We start from the raw sequence: 15,701 nt of genomic DNA on the forward strand, positions 1-15,701 counted from the left end.
TATTGGATTGGTAATGACGTTTCTTAACTAGTCGTGTATTGTCATTAGAACTTAGAGGTGTGCAAAATTTCATCCTAATCGAAGACCGGGAAGTGGGTCAAATTAAGATTCCAAGATTTTCTTACATATGTACATAGTTACAAGTGAAGCTAATATAAGCGTGTTAAAAATATTTATATTTAATGTCACCAAGAAAAAAAATTAACATAAATTTCATGGAATATAAAATATTGTAGACAGACAACTTACCACATATAGCATACAGCATGCCTTGGGAGAAAATGTCGGTATCTAATCAAAAGATAGTGATCCTTATATTACAAAGAACGCAGATTTTAATGGAATTTAAAGCACTTGGATGTATGAAAGCAGGCGTTGGACCAATGATGTCGGTGAGTAACAATATGAGGAAACCGGTATTCCACTGCAAAATTAACATTTTGATACTCGTACTAATAACACTTTTAAGATAGAGTAATACTGATAAAGTACTATGACAATTCAAAGGTAATAAGAGCCAACTTGGAATATAATTTTTTTTTTTTTTTGATTTTCGAATATTTATTTAAAAATATTAAAAGTGTTTCAATATATTATTTAAATGTTCAAAAATATATTTTTTTTAAATTAACATAAGATTAATCCTGCTATCCGTAACAAATTTCCTGAAAGATTCGTTAGTTCAACTCATTGCTCTATATTTTTTTAAACATCACATCAACATATAATTTTATATATTACTAACGCCTTTTTACTGGGCGTTTGATGTTTGTACCAAAAACCTATTGGATTTTATTTTTTAAATACCAATGCTAAGATACCAATCATAATCGAGCTGCTTCTCGGAGCTCGCAATCGAGAAGTTGTATGATGAAACGCCATTTCCTTAACTCTACCTTCACCTTCGGATATTAACCATTCCCTCCGTCCTGAATTGTGTACAAGGTACACTATGTCGTCAAAGGTTTAGTTTACAGACTCACAAAGCGAAAACCCAAACGGATACGTTTATCAATACTAAACGCTTACAGCAATGTACCTATGCCGTTTATTCAGTCAGTTGAAATCCCATAACGTTAGAAAGATACAAAATCACACAAGAAATCACAGTACATAAATGAAGTTTATTTTAACCATTTGTAATAATTTCAGATATTGAAGACGACATTTTCGTATTACTTAATGCTGGAATCATCTATAGCAAAAAATGATTAGAAAATGAAATATTAGTATGTATGTATATTAAGGATCGAAGATACTATCGATATACTCGATCGACCTTTAATTAATATGTATATAACCTTTTATATTTATCTCAATAAAATAATAGTTGCAATTTAAGGACGCTTTAAAAATATACAATGTAGCTTCGATACATTAGGATCGCAGTATTAAATTGAATAAGGCAGTATTATACTCGTAAATGTATAGTTGAAAGCACTTACCTTAAAAATATTATTTCAGTGTTTATATTTTTATAATGTTTTAGTTTGACCGTTTCGAAAGATAGAGAATACACTCCACGAACTAAAATAGTCTGTAGAAAACACTTTTGATCCAAGTTTCACAAAGATGAGATTAAATTTTAACGTGTTTTTCCCATTCTAATAACGAGATCTATTGTATAAGTTATAGAAGAGATTTTATATATTTACACAAGCGGCTAGAGTATAAACCCGTAGTCCTAAACTTTATTGATTTTTTCTGTAAATAAATTCTAAGTACTAGTCCGGATTTTGCCTATGGGCTATTGGCAGTGTATTCCTTGGAAAGCATGAATTATTTTTGATCCTATCGAATTAGTAGTCTCATCCCGAATAAAGATATCATTTTTGTTTGCTATAAGATGCGCGCACTTCGCCAGTCACTTGTAATTTAAATGGCTGCCGCGACTGATATCGACCAGGAAGATGTAATTAGGACTAAACGAAACATTTTTTTATTCTACTATTGACAATTTCAATTATATTACAATCTAGCTATGCCCGCGACTTCGTACGCGTTTGATTTAACAAAATTGTTATTCTTCAGTTTTCAGATTTTACTATAACTTATTAATTCTGTATTGGGCAGCTTTTGTGATATTAAGTTGTTGGTAGGCACCCGAGATGACGGCGGAGTGGTGGCATGCGCGAGGGCTGCGCGCAGTACTGGATAGTATTTGCACATTGCAGCGTGACTTTATTATTGTTTTATATATAATTCTAAAATAAAAGTAGCCGGCTTCTTATTACATCAGATATCAGCCAGTAAAAGTCCCGTCAAAATCGGTCCAGCCGTTCTAGAGATTAACCGGAACAAATAGACAGATTCACAAAAATTATAACAAAATGGTTTTGGTATACGTACCGTGTAAATACATATGCACATATACATAAGGCAAGCAGACACTCCAATTTTATTATTATTAATAATATTATTTAGTAGTTTAGATATTTTAGTTGAATGGAGCAATAAAATTTCTTTAATTTGTATTATGTTTGTAAATGTGTGCAAAATAGAATATAATTTTTTATTTCATGATGATTAAAAAATTGGTACTTTCAGATTTAACCAGACTTTTGAGTGGGTGTTCTAGACTGAAAATATGTCTATCATAAGTTTCATTAAAATCTGTCCAGTAGCTAGCGCGTGATGTATACAAATATAATAAATTTATATAATCATTTTAATCAACTTTTATTTATAGGTCTATAGATTATTATTGTTAATTATAAAATATTATTATTAGTATAGTTATAGATTATATAAATTATAATCTGGGTTAACGCAGTATGCAGCTTATAATTACTATTGGCTAAGCTGCATATATCAATGCAAATTACAATTTATTAAAATCCACCGTTTAATTGTAATATGACGAAATTAAAATAGAATTAATTGTATGTGTGTTTTGCATAAACATTAAATAACATGTAAATGATTATTAGGTTTTTGTACCTACAGAAAATGTAACCCAAGAAAAAAGTTCAAACTATTTAAAATAATTTTATCTTAAAAAAATGTTAAAAACGAATTAATATTTTAAATTTGAAGTCTATGGTGACAATCAATATTTTTCATTTTGGATATTTTTCATTGATAATAATAATCGTAAATAGGTAATATATTTCTACTTTAAAAAACGGAAATCGCATCAATACTTTCACATACTTTCTATATTAAATAAATACATTTAACTGCAACGCTTGGTATTTTATTTTCATCCTCAGTAGCAACTCGAAGTTACAATATCGCCAGTATTATACTCCCGTGCCTTTGAAAGCCTTTTAAATTGTTTGTCCTGCGACTGACTGACGTATCGGATTGCCATCTCGTCGGACTATAGGATTACGAGAAGAGAGAGATCGCATGTTTTTACGCTTACATACTTACGAGAAGAGAGAGATCACATGTTTTTACGCTTACATACTTATCTCTTTCTCAGATAGTCTTTGAGACTGGGTAGGCATATTCTATTCAATAATGATTTTGACCAAAAACTATCAAGAACAACTATGTATGTATTAGCTTTAGACCAGGACTACGTCTAAGATTTTCAAAATACTTAAAAAAAAGAGAGCCGGTGAAAGAAACAACTCGTTTTATAAATAAAACTACGAGCTGAAGAAACAATGTTTATTTACTTATTGTAATAATTTAATGATGATTTCAAGACTGTGCAATAAAAATGTGTTTTAAAGTGTGTGATTCTGTGTTATTTACTATAAGAGTAATTGTATTTAAACGATTAATTATTTGCTCTTTCAGCAATGTGCTCGCGTCCTGCATCATATATAATCTATGATATTGTTGTTTCTAGCATCACGTAATATGAAAATGTTGTTTTAAGTATCTGAAATATAGATATTTAAAAATTAAATAAAACAAATTATAACTAATGTTTTTAGCGACAATTTTCAGCAAATCAACGACTTTTAATGTACCTCTACTTAAGTTTATTGTCATCAACACATAACATATAACATTGAACTTATGTATTTTATTTTATTTTCATTAGGACAACCAACAGTAGATACAATATCACATCCAAAATAAAAAAAAATACATTTCAAAATTATCAAGGCAAAAGTATATAAATATATAAGAATAAATCTTAAGCATATATCTTTAGAAATTTATAATATGCTCTACTTAATAACATTAATGTTACTGACTGATATCATAGGGCCGACACCTGCTTTGAAGCCTCCGAGTGCTTTAAAATCCATCAAAATCTGTGTTCTTTGTAGAATAAGCAATACCGTTTTCTGATTCGGTACTGACATTTTCTCCCATGGTATGCTGTATACAACGTCTGGTAAGTCATGTGTCTGAAAAATATGTGTTCTGCTCCATAAACTCCAATGAATATAAAACAGAAAAAAAATACCCAGCAATATATTTTTTACCCCGTTTTTATTAATTTTGTAATTGATTTTTAACTAAAGTACTCATGAATTCGAGTATTCAAATTTCGAAGCACAGGATTTCATTGAAAAGTAATCAAATGAAAAAGTGATATATTATATTTATTCATTTTGTAATCTTTAATTAGTTAATATATTTATAGCAGATTTTAATAAGGAGTTACTAGTAAATACTTTTTTCTCATGATACAGGTGGCAAGCAAGCAGGAGGCTCACTTGATGGAAAGTGATAACCACCATCCATGGTCATCGGCAACACTGGGGGGTTTGCAGATGCGTTGCCGGCCTTTAAGGAATGAGTACGCTCTTTTTTTGAAGGTTCCCAAGTCTTATTAGTTCGGAAAAACCGCCGGAGAAACTCTGGTTCCACAGAGTGGTTGTGCGAGACAGAAAATGTCTTAAAAAACGCGCTGTTGTAGATTTTCGGACATCTAGGTGATGCGGGTGATACTTTTAATTTTGACGAGATGTTTGAAGGTGAAATTCAGCAGCTGGGATTAATCCAAACAATTCCTTAGAAAATTCAGTAGAAGATGCAGAGTGATCCAACGCAAACCAAAGGATCAAGCAGATCGGAAAAGGCTTGATCGTCTCGTCGAGCGATAATTCGAGCCACTCTGCGTTGGTTACGGTCAAATGAAAGGAGCTGGTATTGGAGAGCACCCGCCCAGAGGTGGGAGCAGTAATCCAAGTGAGGCTTAGGCATTTTTAATAAGAAGCTAATAATTGTAATAGTTGTTTCATCAAAATGACATATTGTTACAATAATTACATTGTAACTGAACACAGACACTGCGACAGATAGACACGCAAGCTTCAGCTCTATCTCAGATCAATCAGTCAAAACCTTAAAACGTATTTATAGACAAATTATATGGAGCAAAATACTCAATGTACCTAAATAGTTTTCCATACAACTTGATTTAAATTTAATCATAACACAACACTAATTTCATGGAACTAATAATATAATATATTATAGTTTTGTGTCTTTTGTCTTTTCGTAAAAACCCGTCAGAGTTTTTTTAACGCTTCACACCCATGCTGTTCAAACGAGTGCCTAACTGATCACTTTATGCCATTACATCGCTCGATACGACCGCTATGAATTGTGCTCTAATTGAAGAATAGGTATTTCTGCTGTAAGCAGAAAAACTAATTTGTTTACCCAATTAGTAGAGAATGATTTTTAAAAGGCAAATAGCAGGATTTTTGTGATAATTTGAGAAAAGATTAAATTCTTTAGCTCCTTAAGAATGACTTGGCACAACTTAACGATTAACTAACCATTAGAGGCCGAAGTATAAAATGTAACATTACAACGATAGCTACGTGACATTTTCCAAGCGCAGTCTTATTTGACAGGTTCGAAACTTAAAAAAAGGAAAAGGTACCGAACATTTTACGTTTACATGTACGTGTGCGTTTATGTTTACAAAACACCTATGTTGCAAATATTGGACGCTTTGCGCTTGAAGTTAAAAATAGACATGGGTCAGAAAATCTTCCAACACAAAATACCGATGGGAAATAATAACGCAAACATCAAAAGAATCATCATAAGCACAATGAATAAGGTTTGAATTGAGATGTCATTGACATCTCAATTCAAACATGTCTGTCATGACATTACCTGTCTTCGTATTTCCTCAAGAACGAACGACATCAAAATCGGTCCCCCTGTATATGCCATGATCATTGTCACGTACAACATCATGTTCTCTCTGCCCTAAAAATAATGTTTCAATAAATAACTAAAATATAAATTATTTATAATTAAATTTATAAAAAATGTAGCTACATAGCTATATATATAGCATACATGGCAAGAGAAATTTACATAAATTCGAATATAATGTGAATTGTTAAGCAAAATCTTAAAGTATACATTGAACACAGTGATCATTTGAATATCATTGAAACTTGTAATGATTAATAAAATTATAATATTCAAAATTATGTAGATTAACAGCCAATAAATTACAAAAGAAGACCTTGAGACCATTAGCCTTTCCTTTTAAAATAAGATTATTCTCATCATACTAATTATTAGGATTAAAACAATTCGAATCTGAGACTATAATTTTGGAAATTAAAACCTCTTTATTTATAACAATTTGTTAGGATTTACGAAAAACAGCATCATATCAATATCACAATTAATCTTCTTTTGTTCAATTTAATTCAATACATCCTTGTTCAAAAGAATTTTGAACAATTATGAACACTTAAGATTGTATCTTTAAAACTTACCCCGTACATTAATTGATAAAGTACTACGCTATTGCCAAATAAGTTTTGCAGATAGTTGGCAGCAACATTAAATCCAAATGCATTTTCCGCTTCCTTGAAAACTCTGTGAAAATATCAAGTTATTTGTCGTTGTCTACGAAGATTTCACAACAACCTGTATTTTAGGCAACATAAAAACATAATGAGGTTGGCAGTTCGACTGTATTTTTTAACGTTTATATTACAAAAATAATAATATACATAATGTATAAAATAATTCTTATTTTTATATTATCCGTGATGGTCCCGGATTAGAATAGGATCTCCCAACTCTACCCGTGGGTGTCGTAAGAGGCGACTAAGGGTTTTTATAGCCCAATGTATATCCCCAGGAATTTTGGGCTACCTGCGCGGTAACGGGTAAACCACCACGACAGCATTAACAATGAGGGTTGGTGTCAGGCAGGCGGCTGACTGTAAAATTTAAGCCAAAACCCTTAGCAGAATGGACAGTGAAAACCATACGAGTTATAGGGCTAAGGCGTACCCCACAGGTGACGCACAGGGGCAGCACCCTGCTCCTGTGGGAAATGGACAAGAGTGGTCGCACCGGAACGGGCGGGTGCGACGTAAAAAGCGAGCTCGAAGTGTGAGAGAGTTAAGATTAAGGTGTGCGAGTTGGAATGTAGGAACGCTCTCTGGAAGAGGAAGAGAGCAAGCAGATGTTTTAAAAAGGCGACGGATAAAAGTAGCGTGCCTGCAAGAGACAAAGTGGAAGGGTGCAAGGGAAATAGGAGAAGGTTATATGTTATTCTACTGTGGAAGTGATAGCAAGAGAAATGGTGTGGGAATATTTTTAAATAGTAAAAAAAACTTACTTATTTATAAATGTATGGTATTCCACAATTTTACTGAGTTTCTTACGTACGTCATGATCACTCAAGTTATGGGTAAAATCCGTCTTGAGTGATTTCTTTAAGACATGGATATGACCGATTAAATTATAAACAATCATATAGTTTACGCTTTGAAATATCATCATAGACGATACTCCAGCCAGTACTGTATAACAGTTTATTAAATGAAGAACAAACCAAGAACGGTAATCATAACTGTAATCAAAAGGCATCCATATAAATAGGCACGTTTGAAGTCTCACTGTATGGTTTAAAACCAATTCTCTGTTATTATAATTGTTCACGGCAGTTATTGTCATCCATCCTAACCAGTTGGTGACGAAGAAAAATATTAAATAATATGAAGTCCAGCGCGTCATTCGTTCCATAGAAACCAGTCTCTGTAAAAAAGTGTGTACTTTTCTGTTAAATATAAAAAGATACTGAAAACAAAACAGACTGATGTTGTGTGTTTTCAATAATTTTTTTCTTACTTTCTTAACAAACTCATCTTTGCTCTCCTTATAAATATTATATAAATGAATTTTTTGTAAGAAATTCAAAGAAAGATGCTTGTAACTTTTGAATCTAGATGAATATATGTTCACCTGAAACAAAATAAACAATAATGTCACGAATTCCTTAGATTAAAATAAATGATTTTGCTGTTCATTTCAATCAAGCAGAAATTAATAAATATTTAGCTATTTATAAATAAACAAAGGAAAGTAATACTCATATTATTTACATTACTATAGTTAAATGCTCAAACGTAGATGAAAATCATCCAAACATTCTTTATATAAGGAACACTAGCTACTACAAAATACATAATTCTAAAACACAATAAGTTAATTATAACATTTGTATTATTTTTTTAGCATTAGCAGCCTGTAAATTTTCCCTTTGCTGGGCCAAAGGCCTTCTCTCCCTTAGAGGAGAAGGTTTGGAACATATTCTACCACGCTGCTCCAATGCGGGTTGGCGGAATACATGTGGCTGAATTTCGTTGAAATTAGACACCTGCAGGTATCCTCACGATGTTTTCCTTCACCGCCGAGCACGAGATGAATTATAAACACAAATTAAGCACATGAATATTCAGTGGTGCCTGCCTGGGCTTGAACCCGAAATCATCGGTTAAGATGCACGCGTTCTAACTACTGGGCCATCTCGGCTCGTATTCATAAATAAACATTTGTATTTCATAAATAAATTACAATAGCATAATATATATTCATAAATTAATATTTGGACAAATATAATTCAAGGGCTTTATTATTTTAAGCTACCAGATATTTGACATATTAACACTTTGATTGCCAAAGCTAAATTTGGAATTTTCTGTTAGTGGCCCATACCTTTTTTTTTAATCAATTAATTCTTAAGTACAGCAACTACTATTTGTGGGTGTGTTTAGGGTTTTAGTATAAATATATTATATTTTACATAATATAGCTATATATCACGCGACGTCGCGTGATGGGCCATGTGCAAAGTACATTCGCGGCGCGTTATGGGATATCTCAGCAAATTTAGGGGAATTATGAGTTCAAATGTAATACAAATGAAACCATTTTTAGTATTAATTATTTTTATTTGAATTATATAAAACAAAAAATAAGAAAATATCAAAGAAACATGGAAAATAAAAAATCTTCTAAGCATTTTGGACACCAAAGTCTATGCAGCAGCTTTAGCAAATAACTTCTATAATAAATTACTATTTACTAGGATAAGAATTAGGAACATATTTTCTTATCAGTCTTAGTAAACAAATCAGATCTCAAGGCTAAAAAAAAATATTTGGTAAATTAGTTTTTGGTACAAGTAACAAAAGGCCCAGAAATATTTTGAACTCTTCAACTGTCAAATCTTTCCATCCGATGTTCACTGGAACTTTTCATACGTTCGGCGTATCTGTTTGTGCACTCTACGATCATTCTCAAATATTCTTCATGGAAAAAGAGACAAAAGTAATCTATTGGTTGAGATGGCGGTTCTATATGCAGCTTTGACTCTCGAACGAATGGTATTTGCTTCATGGACGAACAAGAAGTACTCCAGTGTGAAGTTGAGCCTTCGATGGCAGGTTCAGGAGACTCATGTGGCAGAGCTGACTCTTCAATCGTTTCATTTAAGCCCTCCCTTTCTGTAGACAAAACTCGAACTTCACCAGAGGGCGACTGAACTCCTTCTTCATCTTCATCCGACTCCAGGGTTGAGCTGCCTTCATCATCATCACCCAATAAAAAATCTTCGTCTTCATCACTTCCCATAAAATCATCATCATCGGAGTTTTCTAAAGCGTTGAGAATATCCGATTCTTGCAATAAAACACGTTTAGATTGCACTCGCGAAGGTATCTCATTTGGTCGTTTTGTACCCCTAGAGGTACCAGGTTGATGATCACTCATTATAAATATTAATTTATTATAAATATTATAAAATTTTAATACAAAAAAACGTAAAATTTGTTCAAAAGCGACTAAAAGCAATCAAGAAAGCCGTCCGCACGAGCGGCGACACTTAAGCGTACTAACCAATTACGTAACACTAAAACAATCGCATGATTCTCATGGCCACGCCCACTTTACAATAGCTCAGTTCTTTCTCTAGTGGCCCATAACAAACACATTTGCGATAACGCTCCGGCCCATGCAATACACTGCATACAAAACTCTACGGACACTTCACGCGACGTCGCGTGAGGGGCCACATCGAAGAGTATTGGGAACACGCGACGTCGCGCGATTGGCAATTAACGTGTTAAACGTATAAGGTATATTGTGATATTGGCAAATCAATTTGCTATTATTATACGCTAGGTAGATATAATAGGTAGATACAGCAGAGTTATGAAGGACCTATTCTCGTTTATAATCATATTAGCTGGTATTAACCGATAATATTATAGATATATTTCATGACAGTAAAGAAAAAAACAAAACAATAAAAAATTCAAAACGTAACTATTTTTACAAATTACTTTTAAAAAACAAATAGTGGCGTTATGCAAGTAGTGTTAAAGATGGAATGGATGTGCTCGAAGCGTAAACGAATATAACAAGCAATCATTTGTACAGATGCAACCGTACTTATGCGGCTGAGTGAGAAAACTACTACAAAGAGAGTTCGTAGCCCTCGATCACACAGATGTGGTCGTAGCTTTATAGATAATTCGCTTTTGCTTCGTTTAGAGACACAGGTGTATTTGGTTCGAAGATGTTGGACCTCTTTTTTTATACCTTATAACCTAATGGAAAATGTGGACCAAGAAGTTTAAGGCTTAAATAATAATTTACAATTTGGTTACTCGTATCAGGCAATTTAAGCTTCCAACATTTTATCGAATTATTAATAAAATATTTGCGACAAAATGAAACATCGAGTGTGTAGAGTCTCGAAATAAAAACTTTAATTTTTCTATTTGAGACTGATTTATAAAATTAAAGAATATTATGGAAGAAAGACAATTAATGTTATTATAAATATTATTAAAGAATATAGAATTATAAGTTTATGACACATATCAATAAGTGTATGGAAAATATGATTTAAAAAATAAAAAATAAATGAAACTTAACAATATACATCGTCACAGTTCTTTTTCAATTCATCAGTACAAAAGTGTTTGATTAAACCATTATTTTAAATCTGAACACAAGTTACAATCAACTTTAGTCTAATATTTACTTGTTTTCTACTAATGCAAGACATTTTTTTGCAATCATAATTTGAATATCTCTGCAATCGGAATTTTTGATTTTTTATCCGAACTCCAGGCGTTTTATATGGGTCCTCGATCTTGACCGAATTAGTCCGACATCTTTATCAATTAAGAGCAAATTTTAATAAGATTCGGTTTTCACGAAGACAAATAACACTCTTTCATATTCCGAAACAATAAAAATGACGTCTGCAACGTTTGAATTCTTATACAGATAGATATTTAATGATAAAAATCCAATTAAATTGTAATGCTATCTGGGAATAAATATATGCAGGTAAAACAAAATTTATTAAATTCAATATCCAAATTCTATTCCTAAGAATGGAAATAAAAAGATCCGTCAAGTAAATTACAACAGTAAACCATTATAACGATCTATACGCATGTAAATATTGATAATAGTTCGTTGCTAATAAATATTTATTTAATTCATTGCTAATAATATATGTATATCTTACGTCTATATTTTTTGTTTTCTTAAACATCTTATAATATTTGCGAAAGTACTTGTCAAATTTTCATAGTATAAACACTTATTGTAATGTAATAAAAAAATAGATTGTATTCATTTATATAAGGATTAAAATTATGTGACAAATAATTTAAAAAATAAATAAAAGTAGAAAAAAATAACTAGGAAACTACACATATTTTGATTATGATTACCAACGCGAATTAATAAAAGTATGTAAAAAAATTCTTAAAATTACTTTTAAGAGAAAATTTAATAATTTACAAAGATTGTTGTAGTAAAAAGTGTACAATACTCACATTAGCTAAACACGTTGCGGGAAAAATAGAAAACATGATTCCCAATATATCGAAATTCAATTCGGAATAATTAAAATAAAAGTATACTATTTGAGAGACGACGCATACTGGTCCAAATATATACATAATCGTACTATTAATAACCTGGACCGTGGTTACTTTCTTGTAGCCCCACGCCGCCCGATCTCCGACGCTGAAGAAACTCATCAAGTTAGCCATATAACGATAAAATAATTGGTTGACTGGCGGCTGTCTGAAATATATGAAATATTTGTAAGTGTGTTTTTAAAGAGTGGTTTCATTGCCTGATTCCTTGACGTGTCAGCGTCGGATTAAAGAAAAACGTAACAGACGATGCTCTTATACAGAGGACTAGACATACAAGGTTGGTCGCCGTGCACGAAATTTGGTCATTTGAAAAACATTAGTTAAATATTTTAGGTAATATAATTATTATTTGGATACCATGTTGAAAATTGTTGAAAGTTTAATATCAATTAGCACTGTGATAGTGCGAATTGGTGATTTCAACTGACCCCAAACAAATAATCATATACTCGTATATTAAAAATATGGTATATTTATTTATGAATCATTAAATAAGAACATTTATTTATTTAAAGTATTACTGATCTGAAGAATTACAATTAAAATGGTTTTTCGATCCATTAATTTTAATACATTTTAATTTTTATATTATTGTCCATTATATTTTTATAATTTTATTCATACTTACAAATAATATTCGACGCCCATTATTGCGTTTTTAATGTATTAAAATTGTAATATATTTTGAAACTATTGAGTTACAAAATTGTAATATTTTTAATGAAATGAATAGATCTGTAGCGTTTGTTTTATACTGTGTCTAATTGGATACACAGTAACGAGTGCGCATCGCACAAGTATGCTATTAATTTAAGTGTTATCAATTATTGTTTTTTTCAGGGTACTGTGTTATAAATTTGAAGGTTTTATATCTATTTAAATTGAAGAAAATAATGTTTTTTGTTGTTATGTGCTAGGCCTACGATAATTTACATTTAATAATATTCTTAAAATATTATCAATATGAAATTAACTTTGTATATTTGTGTGACGTCATTGGTTTCATTTATTTCCTTTCAATCGTCTTTACAGTATTGGTTTTATTAAATTGAAATAGGAAAAACACATTTCATGTAATAATTTCAGAAACCGTAATACTTAATTTCATCGTTACAGTTCTGTCAGTCAGTGTCAGTGTTCAGTCTGTTACAGTTCAATAAAATTAAAATTCATATAGCTTTTACACCGCTATTGTAGATTTTTATAAAATTGATTTCAAATTTGAAAACACTTAACACTGTAATTAAAATCTTTTCGTTTCATTTAATTTATATACATTCATAACTTTAAGTTTAAAAATCAAGCTTAACTACGATATGTTCTGTCCCTTGAAATTACGAAATTATTTACTTAAGCGTTTAATAAAATGCACTCGTTATTTTAATTAAAACATTAGTTTTATTACTCGTGATAGAGCTGTAATATTATAATAAACACTAGTGCTTTCCTTTGGCTTCGTCTATTATGAAGACAAATAATAAATCAGTTACGTCAATTGCGTTATAACGTAAACATGCTTATAATGTTTCATTACAACATTTTATTACAAAGAAATGTTTTCGGTCTGAATTGTTTGTTCGGCGAATATTAATGAAAAATTGTTACTGTCGGAGCTTTTGGAAGGTATGCTGGTTGATGGAGCAATTGTTGCATGTCCAGTGGCCTGAATTTGTATTATCCTGGCCGATTTCATTCTCCACTTATTTGTTATTGTGTTCTTGGGAACGCGCAGAACTGTGCAGAACATATTATTGTGTATAATTGTGCGCGCAAATACAAACACACTTTAAATTCCTCCACTTTTAGAATCCAATGGAAATCCATGGGAGTGTAATTTATCATCGGAAAAACCCAATAACTTTTTTAATGGCCCGAATGATCCGGTGTACGGATCCCGGGTCTGCAGCCTTATAAGCTACTACACCAATGAGGTTCGTCTGTCAATTAAGATATGTTCATATATAAAAAAAAACAAATGTAAAAAGATAAATAACTAACCCAATGTGCTCTCAAACTTGCGAATATTTTCAGTTTGTTTCGAAAATAAATTGCTCTTCATGTCAACCGTTATATCGGAATCCCGAATTTTAGAATCAATCTCATACATGAAGCAAATACGTCTTGTTTGTCGATCTTCGCGAAATGGGATTATTCTGAATGCGCCTTCTTTGAGACGTGATCTATCGACAGAGGCATCTGTCGCTTTCGATTTACTTTCGGCGCTCATGATATTTTCTTGGAGGTGTAATGATATTCTGGAGGAAATGGCTGATATACGTACATATTAAATTGCAAAACACTATTTAAACAAACGAAATCTCTTGTTTTTTTCCTCTCAGACTTTTCAGTAATTTTTTCACCATAGGGCTTATGAATACTTGATATATGCTTATCCTTATTTTAAATCACATCAATTTATTAAGATTAATACGCTCGGTTCACTTGTATATTTTAGTTTAATAATAATTCAAATAATCATTTTATATTTCACGACACGAAGATTATCCTGGGTGATATAATTGAATGAGATATTATTTGCTTTAAAATTATTATTATTATTTAAATAAAATTAATATAAATTATCATACATATATGTTCGATTCAAGTATGTAGTCAACGTACACCATCACAACCAAATGGGTGATTGAATTCAAATTGAATACGATGAATTATAAATAGACGCCGTGAATAATAATATGATAATAAAATTGATTATATTATTATTTTTTTGTTTGTTTAATTACTCTTATTAATTAATGTTGAATAATTAATGATTTAATATCGGATAAATTAATATATAGTGTATTATTTATAGTATCAAATAATAAAATATTATTATTGTTTAAAACGTATAATTTTTATATTCGAGGTTTCTAACAATACTGGTTACACCAAATATTTTCAGGTCTGAAGTGTTTATTTTTAAACAACCGTATAATGCTTTTATATTGAATAAGGATTTAGACTTTTACTATTCTACATTCATTTAACGTATGATATAATATATATGCTTAGTAAATATTAAACTAGGTAATCATTTAGTATCGTGCAATCACTTATATAATTTTATATTTGAGCTAATTTTATATGACTTAATTGACTAATTGTGACCATTTCGCGACCAATATAGATTACTTTCTATGAGGATTAAATTAGAACAACATATTAGATAAAGACGATTACACATCATAAAAATAGATATTTTACATAAAAAATTATAAGAAATCCAATTTTTTTTCTATGCTCGGGGTAAAGAAATATTAAAAATAAGACTGGATTTATAAAAATTTTTAACAAAATAAACTTAAAAACAAAGATGTAGTAATAATATGAGCAAATTTGTATCATTTTTATGCTTTTAGTCGTTTCACGCAAACAAAGGCATCTTGTAAGCACAAGCTTCTCATACTAATGCACGCCATTAATAATAATTTAACATGGAGTGAATAATGCTATAACTAGCTATGAGGCGAATATTCTACCACGTATAAATTGAATTATACATGTCTGTTTTAAACACAATATGCTGATTACTTACATGAAGTTTGCCAT

General features: G+C 30.9%; 2 protein-coding genes across 2 annotated transcripts in view; one reads left to right on the forward strand and one right to left on the reverse strand.

Annotated features, from left to right (window-relative positions):
• LOC125066425 overlaps nt 1-1,215 on the forward strand; it is an 87,919-nt gene extending 86,704 nt beyond the window's left edge. Inside the window, exons 7-8 of the mRNA XM_047674494.1 lie at nt 237-392; nt 1,153-1,215. Of these exons, the coding sequence (XP_047530450.1) occupies nt 237-392; nt 1,153-1,215 (219 nt within the window). The remainder of the gene's footprint in view (nt 1-236; nt 393-1,152) is intronic.
• A 2,566-nt stretch (nt 1,216-3,781) lies between these two features.
• Nucleotides 3,782-12,797, reverse strand: LOC125066426. Its single transcript, XM_047674495.1, has 8 exons — nt 12,778-12,797; nt 12,042-12,294; nt 8,032-8,145; nt 7,520-7,938; nt 6,663-6,765; nt 6,043-6,138; nt 4,158-4,313; nt 3,782-3,835 (listed from the first exon to the last, which is right to left on the reverse strand). Exons 1-8 carry the CDS (start codon nt 12,795-12,797, stop codon nt 3,782-3,784), a joined length of 1,215 nt encoding a protein of 404 aa, XP_047530451.1.
• Nucleotides 12,798-15,701: the final 2,904 nt, after the last annotated feature.

The sequence above is a fragment of the Vanessa atalanta genome, chromosome 9 (genome assembly GCF_905147765.1).
Source record: "Vanessa atalanta chromosome 9, ilVanAtal1.2, whole genome shotgun sequence".
In the NCBI taxonomy this organism is placed as follows: Eukaryota; Metazoa; Arthropoda; class Insecta; order Lepidoptera; family Nymphalidae; genus Vanessa; species Vanessa atalanta.